Genomic DNA, 20774 nt, shown 5'->3' with positions numbered 1-20774 from the left:
AGTGTTGATACTGTATCCTGTTGTGATGCCTGGGCTCTGTTGGTGGGTCTTCAGTCTGGTCTGTGGAGAGGTGTATGGGAATGGCACTTTTGATGAGTCCATTTGGACTAAACTATTGATAAGACTCTGAATGGTTGTTGTATCTATCTGTCTTTTATGGACAATTGTTTTATTGTATTTTGGAATGCCAATAAAGGCTTGTCTCTAAGTCAAATGCTCAGTTAAAATCTTCAGCGAACATAACACAATTAAAAAAACGTTATCAAACTTTAAAATTTCACTTGGCACCCTATCAAACTTAACATTACACGAGGTAACCAATCAGTGAGGGAGGGAAACAATAAAAGAAGACAAAACCCCCTAACCAAGCAATTGCAGAAGCAAACAAAAGATAGAGGTAGGAAACCCAGCTAAGATGTAACCATTGCTGCTTCAACCGTAGGCCTGGTGGAGCACCTCGGCCTTGAAAGCCCTGCAAAACTGAGTCAGATCTCGCAGGGCTTGGGTCTCATTCAACCGAGAGTTCTACCAGGCTGGGACCAGAGCTAAAAAGACTCTGACTCTGGTTGAGGACAGGTGGATGCCTCTAGGCCCAAGGATAATCAGCTGGCTGTTACCAGTTGAGCATAATGCCCTCTGGGTGGTGTACCAGGAGATGCAGTCCCATAGGTACAGCAGTCCCAGACCTTTTGCTACTCTGACTCTAAAACTCTGAACCTGATTTGCTCAACTGGGAGCCAGTGCAACTGGTGGAGCACCACGGCCTCTAAAATGAAGATCAACATTCAATATTTGCATAAGTGCCCATATTATTTTCAGTTCACCATACTGCATCACTCTAACAGTCTATTAGAGAAATTACACTGACCTGTTAACACTTCAGAGACCAAATTAGGCTTATGCTCAGGAGAAGGGGTCGCTAGAGAATGAAGAGCAAGAATGAAAGACAGAAAAAAGAAAGGAATCAAGAGCAGCATCCGATCAAATGCAAGGTGAGAAGAAAACACCACAGCATGTCAGATAGAACAGAGGAGACGATAAATTACAAAAGATAAGAGTGGGAAACCTGTGCAGAGTACACCATTTTAATTTTTAGTTGGCAAATAATGCACCATCTGAAACAGTTGCATTTGTATCATTTGGAAATAAAAACATTTCCCCACATGTGAAGAAGCAGCTAGGAATATTCCAAACTAGTTCTGTTTTCATAAGAAAAAAAAACTAGGTCCGCACAGCACCTTGGAGTCCAACAAGAGTTTCAGAGATATGCTTTCAACAAAGCAAGCTGCCTTCTGACACAGACTGGACACCTGTGATTTTGTCCTATCCTGATGTGCGTACGTGCAGCCTTAAACTGATATGCAAAAGGGGAGGGGTGGCATAGAAACCTAACTAACTTAACAATTCCGGCACAGCCTCTGCTGTGGTTTACATGGTTCCCTCCCACAGGTTGCTCCTGCTTGTAGGTCAAGCAATTTGTGGACCGAGGCCACAGGGAGGGAAGAGATGTCTGAACAGGGTTTTATTTGGTTACAGAAACCTTGAGCAAGTCAACGTTTCACCAGTACTTACCACCACCAGCACTTCCTTCTCTGCGGGCACGAGCACTACCGTCTCGGCCAGACTTGACACGCTAGTGGAAGGAACAGACCAGATTTAGGGTAATTCACAAACATTTCTATTACAGATTTTCAATGTTCATTATTCTGCTACATAATGAGACCACTGGAGCATCATCTAGTCAAACAGAGTTCATGAATCTGGGAGCAGCAGTGGCGTAGTGGATAAGAGCATGTGCATTCTAATTTGGAGGAACCGGGTTTGATTCCCTGCTATGCCACTTGAGCTGTGGAGGCTTATCTGGGGAATTCTGATTAGTCTGTGCACTCCCACACACGCCAGCTGGGTGACCTTGGGCTAGTCATGGCTTTTCGGAGCTCTCTCAGCCCCACCCACCTCACAGGGTGTTTGTTTTGAGGGGGGAAGGGCAAGGAGATTGTAAGCCCCTTTGAGGAGAGAAAGGGGGGATATAAATCCAAACTCTTCTTCTTCTTCTTCTCTTCTTCATACTGCGTCAGGCCACTGGTCCATCAAAGTCAGTATCCTCTACTCAGACCGGCAGCTGCTTTCCAAGAACTCAGGCTGAGGTCTTCCACATGACCTATGACCTGTCCCTTTTAGCGAAAGATGCCATATTGAACCTGGGACCTTATGGATGCCAAGCAAATGCTTTACCACTGAGCCACGGCTTCCCCCCTGTGCTGTGTGCATTGTAATTTTAATAGCTCCCTAGCACTGCTTTCTGGATTTGATCTGCCACTTGACAAGAAAGGCCATTTTAATGCAACACATTTTTGCATTATTTACACTTCATCTACAAATTGATGGGGAAAGATACATTGGTTACAGAAGAGGTTTAATTTCAAAATGGTTCTCTTTGGCTCCCTTTTAACATGTCGTAAAAATGCCTTCAGATTGCAATCCTAAACAAACAAATTTAGCTTGAGCCAACAGAACTTTGGGCTGGTTTACGTCTTTATATACATTGCTGGATTTCGCTATGATGATTGGCAAGAATGGTTTTCATTTTAAAAGCATACAGCTGGTGAGCCTGAAATTTGGGGAGGGAGCTACTCAACAAGAAAAAGGACTTTTAAACTTTTATTATTGAACTGCTTTGTTCTCCCAGCAACTTGTGTTTTATTCCCAATAGGGGAAATTATGAGCTCCCATGAATTTTCCTTTTAAAAAGAGTAAAAAGCATCTACCTCCCAAGACAAAGGCAGATATATAAATATTTCACATCAAAATAAAGTTGTAGAGCAGTTTTTGCCAAGCAAATGGCCCAATGACTTTCCCTTTCTCTACTCATAAGGGGCCTTCCCCTTCAAACTGCAGACTTGCTGGTTGTCTTTTGTAAGCATGGAAATTTATGTAATGTGTAGGCCTGCTTGGAGGGTATTAACTGATGCTAATGATGGACCCTGCCTGTTAGAGTTTTATCAGGGGTATTAGACCCCAGATGCCCAATGCACACATGCAAGTCATCACTGGATATTTCAGTCAGTGAGTAATGAGTACACATGGGTGAGGGAGGTTTTTATAATCCACACACACAAAGATTTCTGTTCTAGTTACAAAATTGCTGAAAACGGAAAATGTGATTTACTTCCAAATGTGATAAAACAGCATTAAACTGGACTCTGCATTTTGTCACCATATGGTACAGTTTCAAAGATAATTTCAAAGATCGTGTAAAAAAAATCTACCATCTAGCGCAAGGATCACATAGATTTCAGCAAAAGGACCTCAATAAAAATCTATGTTCATTTAGATCAGGCTAAAAGGCCGATGAATACTCCGCCCCCCCTTACATTAAAGTAGTACAGCTGAAAAAATATTAGAAGTATTCCTTTACAGAGCTTCAAAGTAGCTTCTATGTATTAAAATGATGTAAATCCAAAATTGATTTATTATTGCTAGCAGTCAAATAGTAGTAGGGGACACATAAAAAGAAATCACCATCCTCTAAGTATTATGTTTCTAATATACTTGGCAGTGTATAGAAAAAATTTAATTAATTGTTGTAAAATGTTTGTTTGGAAAGTAAACTTTCTGAGAATAAGGAAGGTGATACAACTTTTTCCCCAGGTTATTTCAAAAATCATTTATTTTGTACCAGAAAATATCTCTGAATGGCTGCATATGGTTTCACTTTAAAATCTATTTGCCCATGATGTTGATCTTGTACACTGTATACAATCTGCCTCAAAAGCTATATATGTTTTTAAAGCAACAATCACACAGATCTAAAGTGTTTCAACCTTCACACTACCTTCTTTTATATTTTCCCAAAGATTAAAAAAAAGTGTTGGCACGCAGTACATTAAAAATCACAAAATGTGCAGTGGTAAAAGTTTTGTTCTTCAGCAATTTCTTGTAACACTGGAAGGAACCGCTAAGTCAGCTGGGTGATGGTACTGTAAAAACAGGCAGGTGAGCTCTGTTTAGCTAGAGGACAGCTAGAAGTACTTTTCACTGAAAATCTGAACAGGCCTACAAAACCTTCAGGTGCATAGATATTAAAGCTGTATTTTCCAATCATGGAAAAGGAACAGCTCCAAAAGTCTGATACAGCTCTCTCTAGAAGCATGGGAACACACAGGGAATGACTGAAATCCAGCAACTCCGGTATGCTGAGCTAAACTGAAGCTCAATTCACATGAGACTGAGGGGCTGCCAGATGTTAAAAGTGCTAACTGAAAAATAAGGAGTACAGCTGTTTTGGATGAGGCTGCACCTCCCCAAGAAGAGATATTCACAGCTTGGGGCAGTGCTTCTAGCAGAGGCGTACAGCCTATACGGACATGGGGTCACCCATGTCTCCGGGCACATGACTTTTGGTCACGTGGGGGGTGCCGGGTCCAAAAACTGGCCTGCAGGGAGGCAGGGCTCAGCAGCGGGTGGCCGCGGCACCTTCCTTGGCCACCTACCGCCGCCGAGCATCGCTCCCCCAGCCCTCTGTACAGGCTGGCTTTTGGTTAAAAGTTGGCCTGCATGGATGAGGGGGGGCTTGGAAGGCAAGACCACACCCCAAGCCCTGCCCCTGAGCATGGGGGTTGGGAGGGCGCCCGGAGAAGGAGTTGTCTCCGGGTGCCATTTCCCCCCATACGCCTCTGGCTTCTAGAACCTCTGGTAGAAGGCCAGAATCTTGTAAACCAAGGGTGGATGGTCCCCCAGCAACATCACTCCTTGGAACAGCAAGATCTGGCCTCAGTTCCTTTTGCTGCTCTGGACTTCTTTTTCTATCTGGCTTTGGTTTTCCATTTACATTAAACAGCTTTGTGTTTTTAACCTGCTGCTAAGCTGTAGGGGTTTGAACCAGACTAACTTTTACCTTTTGTCAGTGGAACAGATTGTGCCCCCCCCCCCCCCCCAGTGCTCCTGAGAGACTCTTCAGGAACAGTACAAGAGGCAAATCAGGGGCCTGTAGCAGGAAGCGCAAACCGTAAAAATTACCCCTCTCCTACTGTTAGCAGAAAATTTAGTCTGGATCTCATTTCTACAAGGCCTTTTCCTTTCCCATTTGTTTCACAAGAACGAAAGTTTATTTAGAAAAATTCTATGTCCTCTCTCCACAGAATCTGTTTGAAGATGGCACTGTTCAAAATGTATTATTTGAAATATCTCTCTACCCTGTAGGGAGATCTCAATTCTACGAGGTCTTTCCCATTCACTGACATTTTGATGCTCTTATCTGATAGTAAACTGAATGGGTTTTTAAATGTTTACTGCTTTAGAGCAACACTGCAAGTGGTCATTTGGGTGAAGTCACAGTATTTGTGTCCACTCTTCAGAATGTGAAAAAAAAGAACCCTTCAGATCTCTGGGATGTTTTCTTCAAAGGAAGCCACGTACCTGTTCCCTTATTTCTTTCATTTTCTCCACTCTCTTGAGCTTTGTTGCATACTCTTGGATTTCTTTCAGTCCCATGTCTGTGCAGAGGCGGACTAAGAAACGAAGACCTTGCAGCAGAACAACAGTCAAATCATGAATTGATGTAAAGCAGGGGAAATATTCAGCAAATCTTCAAACTGCTCTGTTAAGTTTTAATAAAAGTACTTTCCCATTTGCAGAATGGCATTATAATAAACTGCCCATAGCCACGTGTTCTGTAGGCACTTGGGGTATCTTTCCATGGGACAGACAGATCATAACAATGACCAGAGAAAGGGCGAGGGTTCATATTTCTCATTTTTTATTCCAGACACCCTGAGTTTGCATGAGCAGGCCCTACATGAACACTTACATTCAGCATTCTCAGGAAATTTTCTGTGAATCGCTTTGTAGGTATCCAGGGCTTTCTGATAGTTACCTGTTATCAAAAGGAACAATGTTACACACAGAGAGAGACATGCCATATCAGAAACTGAACTATCCATTCTTTTTTTTTTTTACTGGCTTTGTTATTTTTTAGAAGAACTGGAATTTTAGTCAGACATGTCACCTTTCCCATGCCACCCAACTGTAAAAGTTAACTAGAAGCAGACATGATCAATGTTTTTAGAAGGTGTTAGCATTTTACAGCAGTGCTGAAAAACAGATTCAGATGAAGAGGTTCTGGCATTATTGTAGATAATTGAGAAAAGATTAATCTCATTGTACTGGGGTGGGAGGGGGGCGGAGAATGGGACTGGCGAGTCATAACAGATAATTGTATGAACAGTCCATAGCAGCTGTCACTTGCAGAATCTAAATGCAAAATAAAACCACAGACATAAAAACTTTAACAGATGATTATTAAGGGCTGAATCTAGTCAGCTATTGGGTTAAATCTAGCCAGTTGAATCTAGTCAGCTGTTGGGTTAAATCTAGCCAGTTGAGTTAAATCTGTTGGGTTAAATCTAGCCAGTAGTCAGCCTCACCCTGATACTCCTCCATACTCTAGCCCTCTCTGCACATGCCTTTTGCTCATGCCAGTCCCACACTTCTCAGCATAGTCTTTGTATCGCTCAAAAGATTCTTCTTCCTGCTCTTTTCACAATAAGAAAAACTGGTGCAATTCAACCCCTAAGACTCTAGCATGGTATAGAGACAGTGTGATGTAGTGGTTAACAACAGGTGGATTCTAATCTGGAGAACCGAGTTTGTTTCCCCACTCCTACACATGAAGCCTGTTGGGTGACCTTGGGCTAGTCACAGTCCGAATGCTCTCAGCCCCACCTACCTCACGAGACATCTCGTGAGGGGACAGGAAGGGAAGGAGTGTGTAAGCTGCTTTGAGGCTTCTTACAATTGAGAAAAAAGGGGCATAAATCCAAACTTTTCTTCAATCCGATTCACCTGGCAGTAAACCCCCACTGAAATCAGAGGGACTTACTTCTGAATCAACAGACACCAGGATCAGGTTGTAGAAAGAGGCTTTTAAATTTTTTTGAATGTTATGGCCAAATGAATTTTTTTTACTGTAAATCCGTGGTGTCAAACGCGTGGCCCTCCAGATGCCATGGACTACAGTTCCCATCATCCCCTGCCAGCATGATGCTGGCAGGGGATGATGGGAACTGTAGCCCACAACATCTGGAGGGCAGCGAGTCTGACACCTAGACAGTTTAATTCTAAGTATTTTTAAAGACAAAAAGAGAGAAATACCCAAAAAGTCAGAATAAAGGCTGCAAGGTGACTTACCACTTCTTCGGTAGCAACTGGCAACCATCAACTGCCACTTTACCTGAGTGGGCCTGCAGAGAAACACACCAGAATGTGATGGAATGCAGAGAACTGTCTCTGAACAGCAGATACGGGAGGAAATACACCATCACATCAGATGAACTTTTTTCCCTTGCCACTGTACCAAAAATAAATCCTTTGATGATTAAACAGATAAATCCCACCACCCCCCGCCCCACTGGCACTCGAGAGAAACACAGCATGCCAATTTTCAATCTGGTAGAATAATATTGAAGATTCTACAGGAGCAGCAGAGAGCCTAACACATTTAAACATATGAAGTGCGGGCTAGACAAAATGGGACAAGAAAGTCCCACAGCCTGAACTCCCCAGTTGAGAAGAAATGGATTTAAAAATGGCTTCACTTTGTCTGGATCATTATCTATAACATTTCCGTTCAAAAAGTGAATTGCACCACCTCAGATTCACAAAGTCTGAAATAAGATGATTTTATCTATGTATAATTACAAAGTAATTGGTCATTTTAATGACCGCCATTTGACTGAAACAGAATAAAAGGCTGGCAATCACCAACTAAGCCAAACGAGCATTGTATTTATTGCAAATTGGTTGCACTCTCTCTTTTGATATTTGTTATTTATACAGCATTAGTAAAATGTAATTTTACATATAAAGATAAAAATGTAATAAGCACTTGTGGTAGGTTCTATTATCAACAATTATTTATTCGCTTTTTAAAAAAAAGTTACATATGTGTAGGTTTAGGGCAATCGTGTGTGGGTGTACGCGAGTAATATTGCAACCGTTCTTCTCAAACGCCCAGTGGATCTGTGAAAAGCTTTCAAGAGGAAGGTCAGCGTTTTAAAATGAACTGTGTTGTCTTCTGCTTTTTTTACTCGGCAAAGAGTGCCAGCCTGAAAGATCCAGTGCTAAAGGTACCTTTCAGACTTTTGCAATGGTCCAGACCGAAGCATGTCCCCACCCCAGAAATGGAGGCCTGGGGTTTCAGGAGGAAAGCACTAAAAAAACCCAAACACACACAGGAGCCCGGAGGGAAAAGACAAATTGAGCCCTGCAAGACATCAGCAAAAGGAAGCTTTAAGAGCTGCTTGCAAAGCATTTTGATTGGGTTCATCCATTCAGAAGCAAATCATTTTTTCCTTGTGTTAATTGAAGCCAAGGGATTGGACACTGCCTGGGAAACTAGGGAGTGAGAAAGAGCCAGCTTACAGCTGCCAAGAAGTAAAGAAAATGACAAGCTGCTATCTAAGGCAGGGGTCGGCAACCTTTACCACCCAAAGAGCCATTTGGACCCATTTTCCATGGCCCCGAAGATCTACCGAGCGGGAGAGGGGGCTCTGCACAGAGTTGCCTCCGGTTTGGCCCCTCCTTTCACCTTTCCTTCCAGTGCTGGGAGGCGGAGGCACCGGGCAGGGAAATCCCCTCTGCCCGACGGAACAGGCAGCCGCCTGCTCTGTGGGGCAGAGGGGGGATGGCAGCCGCAGCCTGCCCATTGCTGCCATCTCTCGCGCTGCAGAAGGCAGCGGTGCCAGGCAGGGAAACCCCTCTGCCTGACAGAGCAGGCATCTGCTGGAAGGAGAGGTGAGTGGAGGGGACGCAAAAAGCAGTGCCCTCATGCATGGAGTCTGGCCGCTCCACTCACCTTTCCTTCCAGCGCAGGGCTGGAGGGACACCCCCACGCTACCCTCCAACCTCCAGGCCACATGGAGCCGCAGTATAAGGCTGAAAGAGCCACATGCGGCTTCGGAACCGCAGGTTGCAGACCCCTGATCTAAGGAATTATACCCTCTTTTTACCCTTGGCCGAGTTTCACAATGATACGTTTGCTTTCCAAGCATAAATAACATTAAAAGGAATTTCATACTTGGCAGAAATCACTGCCAGTGGCAGAGCCAGGTCCCGACTGCAGCTGGCAGCAGGAATTTCGTATTCAATCCCACCTCTTGCTATTACGGCAAAGTGGCTCGCAGAATTAGGTGGCCAACCAGGCACCCAGAATCACTCAAGATGGTCAGGATAAACTACTGAGGCATTTGGAGGGTAAGAAAAATGATAGCAATATATAAAAGGTCATATTTTAAAATCCAGGTACAAGAGCGACCCATTGTTGCATAATTTGCAGAAGGAATGGATACAAGTTATCTGTAGAACAGTACAGTCTTCTTACGCCTTAGAGGGGTGACTTAAATTCATTCGGTCCATTAAAAAAAGGCAGGTAGGATAAGGACCCACCCACTTATCATAACACACAATTTGGAAATGTTTCATCAGGCACTAGTAAATGTGCTTAAGATCTATTCTAATACTCCTTTTGGGGCATCTCTTGTAAGAATGTAAATCAAAAGTCACCAGATACCCCATTACCTGACATTATGCAAGGGTTCTGCCTTGTATCAATACAACCCTTGGAAAAATGTATTCCAGAGTGAGTCAAACGTCTGATTACTTTTCAGACCACCTAAGTAGATGCTGTTGTTCAGTGCTGCATTTTTACTTAAACATTCCGTCTTTAAAAGCTCCAAATAAAAGGTGTGAAAAAGCACCCACGTTTAGTGGTCATGGAGTTTACAGCATAAATGTACGCCAATTCAATTCTTCGGTCTCCAGTGTAACTTCAGTGCAGAAAGTTCTCTTACCAATGATACTTGTCTAAACACACAATAATAACCGTTACTTACTGAATAAGCGCTGCTCTTTCGAAGTAGTGAATGGCTTTTTCACAAAATTGTGTGTCAATGTAATAGGCTCCAAGCCATTCAATGACCTCAATGTTTGAAGGGAAATACCGATAGGACTGACAAAATAAAGAAGGTGAAAGAAATGCAACGTTAGTGATAAACAGCATCTTTATTTTGCTTCTGGAATATCTTACTCATTTACGTGTTTAATTCTCCAGATGCCAAAAATATTTACTACATGAATGAGAGCAGTGTGCTAATACACTAACTAATCCCTACTGAGAACGTGGCAGGTTTTGCAATTAGCAGCAAACTTTTCAAAAGATTTCGCTGAGACGATTGCCATATTTTCCATATGTCCTCTTTTCAAACATTTGAACACAGTAAAATGAAAATATTTTACTTTCCTTAGACAATCAATGAGTTCAACTATATTACAGTTCTCACAAAAAGATATGAAGTGGATCTGGACTGAATTCAAAGACTGGTTAAATGAAATTGGAATCACAGAAGAAAACTGGAAAAGAAGAAGAAGAAAAGAATGGACCTGCTGCTGCACATTTAAAGAAGAAAAGAAGAAGAGGGGAGGGGGGAAAGGGGTAAAAGAATATGGAGGATGAAACATAAAGATGTATAACATAAATCTGTAACAATCCAAAATATCAATAAAAATGTATTTTTTAAAAAACTATATTATAGTTCTCGAAACTCACCTTGTGGTAACAAACCCCTGATAGTTTATTGGCAGTGCACACTATACTAGGAAAGGAGGGAATACATATTCTAAAATAGTGGCTTGGAATCTCTTTTTAAAAAGAATTCTTGAAAAACCAAAATATCAAATTAATTCTGCTTATCCCGAAGAGGAGAAAGCAAGGACAGAATGTGAATGGAGGCTGAAAGGGCCATTGTTAAAACAACAACAAGCAGGGAAATTGCTAGGAATATTAGGAATACTTGCAACTGAAAGAAACAAACACGGAGGGTAATTTACTGAAAATTTTATGACTTGGGAAAGTGTGGCCTTCTATGCATGTTTTAATGGAACCGCACAATCTCTGCAAAATATACTGCAGAGTACTGGATCAGTGGCAATTTGCAGAGGAGTAGCTCCAAGGGGACGGGAAGGGTGCGCGATGCACCACGCGTGTGCCCCTGCGGGGGTGTGGCGGGGTGGAGGACACACCAGTGCACCAGGCACTTTTCCCTCTTGCTACGCCTCTGGTAATTTGTAGTGAATTAAATGTGTATAGTAATCCTGTCATTTTAAATATTTGTAAAGGCCTGGATCTGATTAATATATGCAATCTGTCATGTAGCTAGTTAGTGGATCATGGTAAGAGTAGCAAAAAGTGTCCCAGCCATGTGAACAGATTCAACTGGGTAACCACATTAGTCCGTAGAAGTAGAATGAAATGTGAGTGCAGAAGAATCTTAAACAGCAACAAATATTTTCAGGGTAAAAGTTTTCATGAGTCAAACCACATTTGATCAGATACAAAAATCACTTTGCCAGATATAAGCATTTGTATCTGGCAAAATGATTTTTAATGCACAAAAGCTCTTTGACTTGCTCAGAAGCAGCAGCACAGGCTGTACTCTCTGAGACCAGGGGAAAGACAGTGAGAAAAAGGTGAGCTCTGTTTTTTTGTGGGGGGTTATCCTTAAAAGCTCAATCCTTATCTGGTGTGTGTGTGTTTTTGAGGGCTTGTGTGTTTGTTTTTTGAGGGCTTGGGGAAGCTTTTGTCTGTGTGGGACGTTCCTTTGTTGTTGGTTGTGTGTTTGCTTCAGGCCGTTGAGGGGTGGGGATTCTGTTTTATCACCCAACCAATTTGAATCAACTGCCACTCGCTGCCACTCACTGCTTGCTGAATGTCATGGTATGATTATACACAACACCCAGACTCCATTGAAGATGCCGTGTGTTCACTGATTTTAATGCAGGCTACCACTAACCACATTCAACTTATTCTGGCAGTATCTGACTGAAGGATGAATACGGAATAAACAGGCATAGATCAATAGTGTTAAGTGAAATCCTACTGTCATGAGGGACGCATGCATCTGGCTCTGATCAATGCAAGTTCCTCTAATTCAAGGCAAGGTGCAGAGAAATAAGACTGGACTGGGGTATAGGAGGCACGCACAGAATTTGCATGCATCCCAACCGAGCCCATGTGCAAAAACAGGTGGGAATAGGTAGGGTAAACAGGCTTTACCGAACTCTTCTGGGACCCTGCTAGCACTTGCACTCTGTGGACAATGCCGTATTTGTTTGATTCCTAATTTCCTATCTTTAAAAAAAGTAAACTATCAAAATGGATTTAACGCCTCTGTTCCTTGTAAAAATGTTTTCACATCCAATCTCTTCATTCTTTTTTTAAAAAACAACAACAACAATGAACAATAAAGCAGATTCACCAAGCGTTATACTTATTTAAGGAAAGGTCAATGTTCAAATGTTATAAAGTTAGCATTTTTAGTGTTGATTTCATCACACTTCACTATATATGGCATGCCTACCAGACAGCAGTAGAAAAATGCATTTTTCCTTGTAACTGAGTAAGCGCATCGTACCTCACAGTAATACTGGAAAGCCTGAGACTTATCCCCTTCGTTATCGTAGAGTTCTCCAAGCTTTGCTAGCGCGTGCGAATCGGTTGGAACCACACTAATGAGCTGCATAAGCCACTCGATGGCTTGATTAGGATCCTCCATTAGTTCATACCTGTGGTATCTTAAGTTAAGGGATCTGTGAAAACTCATTGTGACTTTCTTGATATATTGTATATATTCAAATACAAGCTTCTCAGAGCGTGTACTAGAGAGACATACCTTGTATTTAACTGGCTTGAATCTGTATTTGAATGGTTTGAATTTGTATTTGTCAAAAAGATACATATTTGCTATTTGGAAGAGAACTTGAGCGCTATTACGAAGGATAGCGTGAAGTTTCAGAAAAGCATCCAGTGCCTCATCTAACCTGTTCAGCTTCTTATATGTTAAGCCTAAAAACCAAAGGTCACAATATTTAGAAAGCTGGATCTTAAGGTCACATTTTGTGCTGCAAAGCAGAAATAGGTACTACCCCCTCCCCGCAAAAAAATCAGAATATTTTTCAGATGGTTCATTTTCCATTTCTACTAAACACAATTATGCAACATAATAGCTGAGCTGCTCTAACTGATATACTTCAAAATTCTACTGGCTCCCATCCACAAACAGGAAACACGACAGATGCAGGAATGATTTATACACAGTTCCAGCTGATGCACAGTTGAGCCCCACACACGGGCGTAGCTACAAAAAAGAGTGCCCAGGGAAAGAGCTGAAATTGCACCCCCCTCCCAAACTCTGCTGCCGCAGCGCAGCCTCCACAGCAAGTCAGTGGACTCAGTGGGGGGAGGTGCTCAATAGTTAAGTTAACTGAAAGACAGAAACTGTGGGAAGCAAGGAAAAGAAAAGAAGGAAGGAAGGAAAGAAGGAAAGAAGGAAAGAAGGAAAGAAGGAAGGACAGACACTGTGGAAAGAAAGAGAGAAAGAAAAAAGAATGAATGAATGAATGAAAGAAAGAAAAAGAAAGAAAGAAAGAAAGCAAGAAAGAAAAGAAAAGAAAGCAAGAAAGCAAGAAAGCAAGCAAGAAAGCAAAAAAGCAAGAAAGCAAGAAAGCAAGAAAGAAAGAAAGAAAGAAAGAAAGAAAGAAAGAAAGAAAGAAAGAAAGAAAGAAAGAAAGAGGCAAGCAGCAGACGTAGATGGGCGAGTGAGTAGCAGCAGAAAAAAATTCTCTCCAGCCTTCCCTGGATGGCTGCCCTCGCAAAGGCAGGGCCTAATGTGCTCACTCCCCCCCATTGTTGCTATGTTAATTTATTTACAAAATGAACTAAATCTATATCCCATATATTTCTAGGGCAATTTACAACAATAATTAAAAGATTATTAATAAATAACAAAAGTACCAACACCACAAATTTGCTAAGAATAGCAATACAAACATGAAAAGCAGCAAAAAAAAATGCAAATGTAAATAGCAGAAATAAAGAAAATAATTGTTGAAGGGCTGAAATTACTTTGCTAATGGTCATGTACATTTATCATACTCTTAGAAGAGGAACAAAACGCAAGCACAGAGCAGAAAGCTCCCAAGTAAAATATGTAACGAAGCTTTCTTGGACCATTTTCCTGTCTCAGCAGGACTCTGGACAAGGGTTGTGAGAAAGGACAATTATGCTCACACTATTGCATGATCATTTAATTACCACATTTAATCAAAGTATTTAATGAATCATGAAAATAGTAAATCAACTCATATTCTAAAGTCTGACATACCAATATTATAAAGGGCCTCGGTGCATGAGGAATCATTCCGGAGAGCTTCCTTGTAGAACTCTGCTGCTTTTTCATAATCTCCATTTGCAAAAATAGTATTTCCTTTATTTGTAAGGGCAGAGGGGTTGTATCTATCGGTGTTCACTGCTAAATCTGCATAGTTGTTCGCCTGCTTAAATTCATTTTCCTGAATAAATTCAGAACACAAATAGCTTTGGAAATGCCATTAACAGCTGATGAAAAAAATTTCACAAATGATTACCTATTTGCAATCAACAGTTTGTTCGTTTATTTTTACCCTGCCAATCCCTGAGGGGCTCAAGGCAACTGCTATTAATATTGTTATTAATATTATTTGACATTTATCCAGGTCATTTATCAGGATTGCAACCCAAGACGTTTATCTAAGAAGATGAACACCTGAAGATGGCTTATGTTGAATCAGACAATAGGTCCATCAAGGACAACAAGGTCTACTCAAGACTTGCAGCAGCTTCTCCAGGGTCTTGGGAGAAGGTCTTTCACATCACCTACTACCAGATTCTCTTAACTAGAGATGCCAGGGATTGAACCTGGGACCTTCTGAATAACAAGAAGATCCTTTATCATTGAGCCACAGCCCCTCCCTTACATCATCTACAAAGACCATAAAACATATTTGCTGAAATTACTTTGCTAACGGTCATGTACATTTATCATACTCTTAGAAGAGGAAGAAAACTGTTCTGAAATCCCTTCTTAATCTAAGCTTGGTCCTTCTGGAGCCAAGAACAACTGTAGTTTTTTAAATACACTATTAATTAATACACTAATTAATTAATTAATTAATTAATACACTAAATTTTATTTAATAGTATCAACCAGTCAAACAAGCTTAGCATCTACATTCCAAAATGTCCTCCAACTCCTAGGTTTCTCCGTTAGATAAGCTACAATATAGGCAGGGATTAAATTTTGGGTGTTGCCATATTTCTGTATATGCTACCTGTCTCCCCAGTGGGTACCTGAATTGACTTAACATCATTTTCCTTTCCTCCATTATATCTGCCCAATATACAAAATTTAAGTCAAAACATTTCAAGAGATCCAGGGGTGTTAAACAGATTAATTTAAAAACACTCTTTGTGACACAGTAACTCACCAAGAAGTAAAGAAATGAAAGGTTCGTTGCAGCTGCGCTTTTTACTCTGCTGTCCTTTTTTTCAAACATCTTTAAAGTCTCCACAGCCTACAACGAAGCAACGGTTACCATAAAAAACTCTTTAAACATGTAGAGGCCGATGGACTTGGGAAAGAACATCAGACAGAAGTATAGAATGGAGTGGGCTGACTACTGTTAACAGTGCAATATGACAAACCATGACACCGGCAGATACAGAATCAAAGCATGAATCTTGGAAGCTAAGCAGGACCGGTACTTGGATAAGAGACCACCAAGGAAGGAAATGGCTTGAAAGACCCTAGCTGGGGCCACCACAAATTGGTTGCACCTGGATCACACATGAATACATTATACCTGTTCATATGCTTCCACTTGTGCTGGGGATTGCACAAACATTACAAGATGTTGCATATGCAGAAGAACATTTCAGAATTTTCCATTTTTCTCTAGTAAAGTTCTAATGTAGGGTATAATAACCCTGCCATGAAGGGAAGATGCCTTCTAAATAAAGGAGAGCACCTTTAGATTTAATTCATTCATTCTGAGAGAACTTGGACATTACTAATTGTGATACCACCATGCCCCTCATACTCATACCCTTTTATTGCAGAAAGAAAGAAAGAAAGAAAGAAAGAAAGAAAGAAAGAAAGAAAGAAAGAAAGAAAGAAAGAAAGAAAGAAAGAAAGAAAGAAAGAAAGAAAGAAAGAAAGAAAGAAAGAAGGACTACAGTGTCTTTTTTAAAAAGATGGCCTACAGGTGTCTATTATCCCCCTTCCCTTCAAAGAGTAGCATGGTTTTTCAGAACTTCTCTGAAAACTTCAGAACTTCTCTGGCCCAGAATCCATATTAGCACAAATCTATTACTTAAGTGCTGTGTTTTGAAACATCTGGAAAGGTTTTATCTGACTGCTGATGTATGAAGGGAAATTAAAGGAATGCAATCAATTGTTCTGTAAAATAAACTAACGTTTCTCACGACGTGAAAAAAAAGTTCAGCTAATTTTAAGCTGCTATTACATTTTACTTACTGAGAGTTATACTTTGCCATCGACTTTTTTACAACTTCCATTTGACCTGCTTTTTCTACAGTACAAAATTTTTTGTTACGACTGCTCAGACTCGATTTTCTCCTTCACGCAAGTTGTGAAGTCACAAAACTTTAGTTAGTTTTATAAAGTGAACGCACCTTAACAGTGGCAGGCCAAGAATTCTGGAGTACGTTTTAGTTTTACAGTTCCCAGCACAAAGTACATTACAGTCTTAATTTATGAGGTGCAAGAGAAAGCATATGCAAAACACATGGAGCCAGCAGGAGTTTACTGCTTCCCAGCAACCTACTTCAGAAGAACCACACCAGGACGACAGCAGAACATTTTTCTAATCATACTGAATTATCTACAGAAAAATTCAAAGGCATGGAAAACATTTCAGAAGGGTACAAAACGTATTTAGGGTTTGTGGACTTCGAAGTTCAAGAGTACAGGGTTTTTAACACTAGAAATGTATGCTTGCTATTCTAAGCACTCACATTGCAGTCCTAAGCAGAGTTACATACTTCTCAGCCCATTGAATTGGCTTATAACTTCATTTAGGAATTTATTTATTTGTTTCAATTTATTTCCCGCCCTTTACTACAGTCTCAGAGCAGATTACGATTTAAAAAATCACAATAAGGTCCTTTCCAACACCATAATAAAATCCCTATAAAACCCAGTCCTAAAACCATAAAACATTATAAGAACTCTTACCCCAACCACCCCGAAAAATGGTAGCAGTGTATGGGACAGCTTGAGGGCCCCTCCCATCCTAAGGGGTGTGTGTGGAATCAACCCAGGTGAAGAGGCCTGTCTTTGCTAGGTGCTGAAACTCCAGGAGGGTAGGCACCTGGTGGATCTCTGGTGGGAGGGCATTCCACAGTGCAGTGGTAAAATAATCTGCACTTCAGTAGCTAAGAATGACCCATGATAGATACAGAATTTTTGTTCTGTTTACTTATATAGAAATGTTTCATGTTGAGGAAAACTTTGTGCATACATGGCACATAAAAGTATGCGTATGTGTTGTCGGCAATGTTATTATAACTGTCCTATACTGAAGTGATACCTAGTTTTTAATGGTCCTATACTGCAGTAACACCTCTATCTTAAAAAAGGACTTGTGAGAAACTGCCTGCAAACTGAGTTGCAGATGTTGTTCGGGAAAAATTCAGACTTTTTTATACACATCTGTCAATGAAAACTGACAGCCATGTGAGAGAGAAAGAGCGCGGGAGAAACAATCTATCGTGGTAAGCTACAAGGATGACTAAATCCAGTAAAAAGTCAAAGGGCTCTTCAACTCCTGGCAGTCACCCAGCTGCCCCTGAGAGCTTCCACAACATAACCTGTCTCAGAATCAAAATACAGGCTGTATATACCTAGGTGCTGATTGATACAAATAATGTACTGTCATTAAAATCATGGCAATGTATATAGGCCCTAAGTGTATTTTATATACCGTATATACTCGCGTATAAGCCGAGTTTTTCAGCCCTGTTTTAAGGCTGAAAAACACCCCCTCGGCTTATACACCAGTCACCGCTTACCAGCCGGCTCTTCAGGCATCTGCCAAGGCTGGGGGCGTGGCCCGGGATGACTTCCCTGCGGCTGCACAAGCCGCTTGTTGCTGCCCTCCTCGGAGGGTGGCTGGCTGGGCTTCCTCAAACCAAGAGGCAGAGGGAGCTCCTCATTTGGGCAGTGTCATCAGGGGGAGTCACTGCCCAAATAAGGAGCTCCCGCTGCCTCCCCGCTGAGTTTGAGGAAGCCCAGCCAGTGGGCAGGCAGAGGGAGTTCCTTATTTGGGCAGTGACTCCCCCTGATGTCACTGCCCAAATAAGGAGCTCCCTCTGCCTCCCGGCTTCCCACCTTCGGCTTATAAGCGAGTCAAAAAGTTTTCCCAGGTTTTGGTAGCAAAATTAGCTGCCTCGGCTTATACACGGGTCGGCTTATACACAAGTATATACGGTAATCAAGTCTATTTTTACCTAGTAGGACTCTTTAGTGGAATAAGGGTGCATAGAGACAGGAATACATTGAGCAGCAAGCTCATGGTTGAACCACATTTATTCTGTGTTCTTTAGACAAAATGTCAAGAGGAAATGGTCACTGTAGCAGAAGCTGATGATGACACTAACCCACTTTCACCCCCCCCCCCAAAGCAGGTTTTAAAAGTGATTCTACTTTCAAAAAATAAAATGAGTTTGCATATATCCATTTAAAAATAAAAAGTAAAGCAAGGCAAAACAGTCTTCCTGAAGCATTGGGAGGTGGGGGGGGAGGGAGAACAACATAATACCCTGATTACTTCTTTAGTAAACCTACAGTACAATCCTAAATCCATGGACATCAACAGGTACAGGCTGGAGCGATTCTGCATATCAGTTTAGCAGATGTATTGTGGAGGTAAGAAAAACTGGATTTAAATGCAGCCAATTTTAATGTGCATGAAAGTTTGTATGTGCTATAACTCCGGCACCCTATGCTAAATTAGGGAAGCTGCACATTAAAATAGATGTTGCCGTTTGTACCTACCTCTTCATACTTACAACATCAAACAAAATGGGGATGACAGTATGAAAGAAGCAATAATAAAAGGAAAGGAAAAGCAACACTTTAAAACACACAGTCAAAACCGACCAGAGCATCGAGAAAGCAAATGGAAAAATGGAAAAATGACATTTAGGACAGACAAATTACATAAACACAAATTATATAACACAAGCAAATAGAGAAATTTTAATGTTCTGTTGACTTGCTTGCACTTTATGCATTTTATATTAGCCACTATATTTTATCACTGGTTTTATACACACTTCTGCAAACACTGTTAATGAGATACCAGATTCAGTGCGAGTCAATTTCATGGGTGAAAGACCCATGGTTTGTGTTAATAGGCGACAACATCGGGAGTGCTTTCACTGTGTGTTCCTGCATGGGAGGGGGTTGGACTTAATGGCCCGTGTGGTCTCTTCCAACTCTATGATTCTATGATCAGGCTACACAGGATATAAGAGTTTTCCACTTCCAAATAAAAATACCTGTAAGGTGCATTTCCAGATATGTTACCTTTCAGAATCTTGTTGGTATCATAAGTGCACTAAAGAGGGCTGAAATGTGTACAATCCCACTGATATGACTGTATCATCAACAGCGTTTGAGATATGTGTAACAGTTTGTATGAATTTTTTAGAAGGTGTAGCCTGTATTTCAGGTCTAGTGTTAACAAACGTTTTTGTGTACACTATATAATAACCAGAATTATTTTCAGGCTGCCTGTACTCAGTGGTGGGATTTAAAAATTTTAGTAACAGGTTCCCATGGTGGTGGGATTCAAACTGTGGCATAGCACCAATGGAGCTGGGCGGGGCACGACAGGGGGCGTGGCCGGACATTCCGGGGGCGGACATTCCTGGGCAGGGCTGTGGCAAGGACGCAGCCGCTGCGCTGGTCCTTGGGCAGGAAACTAATGCACGCAGGCGCAGGCTGCCACACACACTGGTGCACCTCCTGCTAGACTGCTTCAAGTTCTGCACGCTACTGCTGAGAGGAGGAGCGTAACTAAGGCAAAAATCACGTGGCAAAATCACCAATTAGTAACCCCCTCTCGGCACACACAAATAATTAGTAACCTACTCTCGGGAACCTGTGAGAACCTGCTGGATCCCACCTCTGCCTGTACTGTTGTGGTTGTGTTCATTGTTCCCCTTTTTGACATTTGATTTTATATTAGCACAAAGGCCTTATTCGCTATGGGAAATGAACAACCAGCTGGGTAGTTGCTGAAGGCAATCCCCAGCAAACACAACCATTGAAGGCAAGTCACATCACCCAGTACTCAAGTGACATTTTCTGTTACTGGGCAAATTCAATTCTTCCACCAGGAAACATGAATCATAGCTTGGAATTCGACATGGAGCACTACTGTGTAAGTGTGAAGGGGACATATTGACTAAGGCTTGTAACAGCACAGCTGAGAAGCAACACCCCCCCTCCCCGTGCTTGTGCCATTTTATGAACGTTAAAAAGATTATTTGGTTGCCATTCAGCTTTTGCTTCTGCATAGGCTGAATGCTCCTTGATGTGTCACTTCAGAAGGACAGCACGTCTACCCCACCCCAACATTTAGAGGACTCCTTTCCCTTCTCTTTCCATTACTAAAGTGCATACCTGTTATATTTTATTTCAAGCTCTCTAACATACCCCATCCCTATCCTCCCAGCAAAGTGGCTAGCTGAATGCAGACAGGAAAGAGTCAGTGCCACCCTACGTAATTACACCCTTTGAAATCCATTAAAGTCAGTGGACTTTAGTGGTCTGGTCCTAGTCCTGTGCGAGTAACACCCAGTGCCATCCTAAGCA

General features: G+C 41.6%; 1 protein-coding gene across 4 annotated transcripts in view; it reads right to left on the bottom strand.

Annotated features, from left to right (window-relative positions):
* IFT88 (intraflagellar transport 88) overlaps window positions 1-20774 on the bottom strand; it is a 44530-nt gene that overhangs the window by 6479 nt on the left and 17277 nt on the right. For 3 of the 4 annotated variants that reach the window (XM_048494925.1, XM_048494924.1, XM_048494923.1), the window contains exons 17-26: window positions 15358-15444; window positions 14217-14403; window positions 12790-12898; window positions 12468-12618; window positions 9891-10006; window positions 7189-7241; window positions 5810-5875; window positions 5419-5525; window positions 1573-1633; window positions 869-919 (exon numbers count right to left, since the gene is read on the bottom strand). In XM_048494925.1, coding sequence (XP_048350882.1) covers window positions 869-919; window positions 1573-1633; window positions 5419-5525; window positions 5810-5875; window positions 7189-7241; window positions 9891-10006; window positions 12468-12618; window positions 12790-12898; window positions 14217-14403; window positions 15358-15444 — 988 coding nt within the window. The remainder of the gene's footprint in view (window positions 1-868; window positions 920-1572; window positions 1634-5418; window positions 5526-5809; window positions 5876-7188; window positions 7242-9890; window positions 10007-12467; window positions 12619-12789; window positions 12899-14216; window positions 14404-15357; window positions 15445-20774) is intronic. The other variant, XM_048494926.1, reaches the window with a different exon arrangement.

This window comes from Sphaerodactylus townsendi, linkage group LG04 (genome assembly GCF_021028975.2).
Source record: "Sphaerodactylus townsendi isolate TG3544 linkage group LG04, MPM_Stown_v2.3, whole genome shotgun sequence".
NCBI lineage: Eukaryota > Metazoa > Chordata > Lepidosauria > Squamata > Sphaerodactylidae > Sphaerodactylus > Sphaerodactylus townsendi.
The sequence above is the reverse complement of the archived record's forward strand: the minus strand, read 5'-3'. Positions and strand labels throughout refer to the sequence as shown.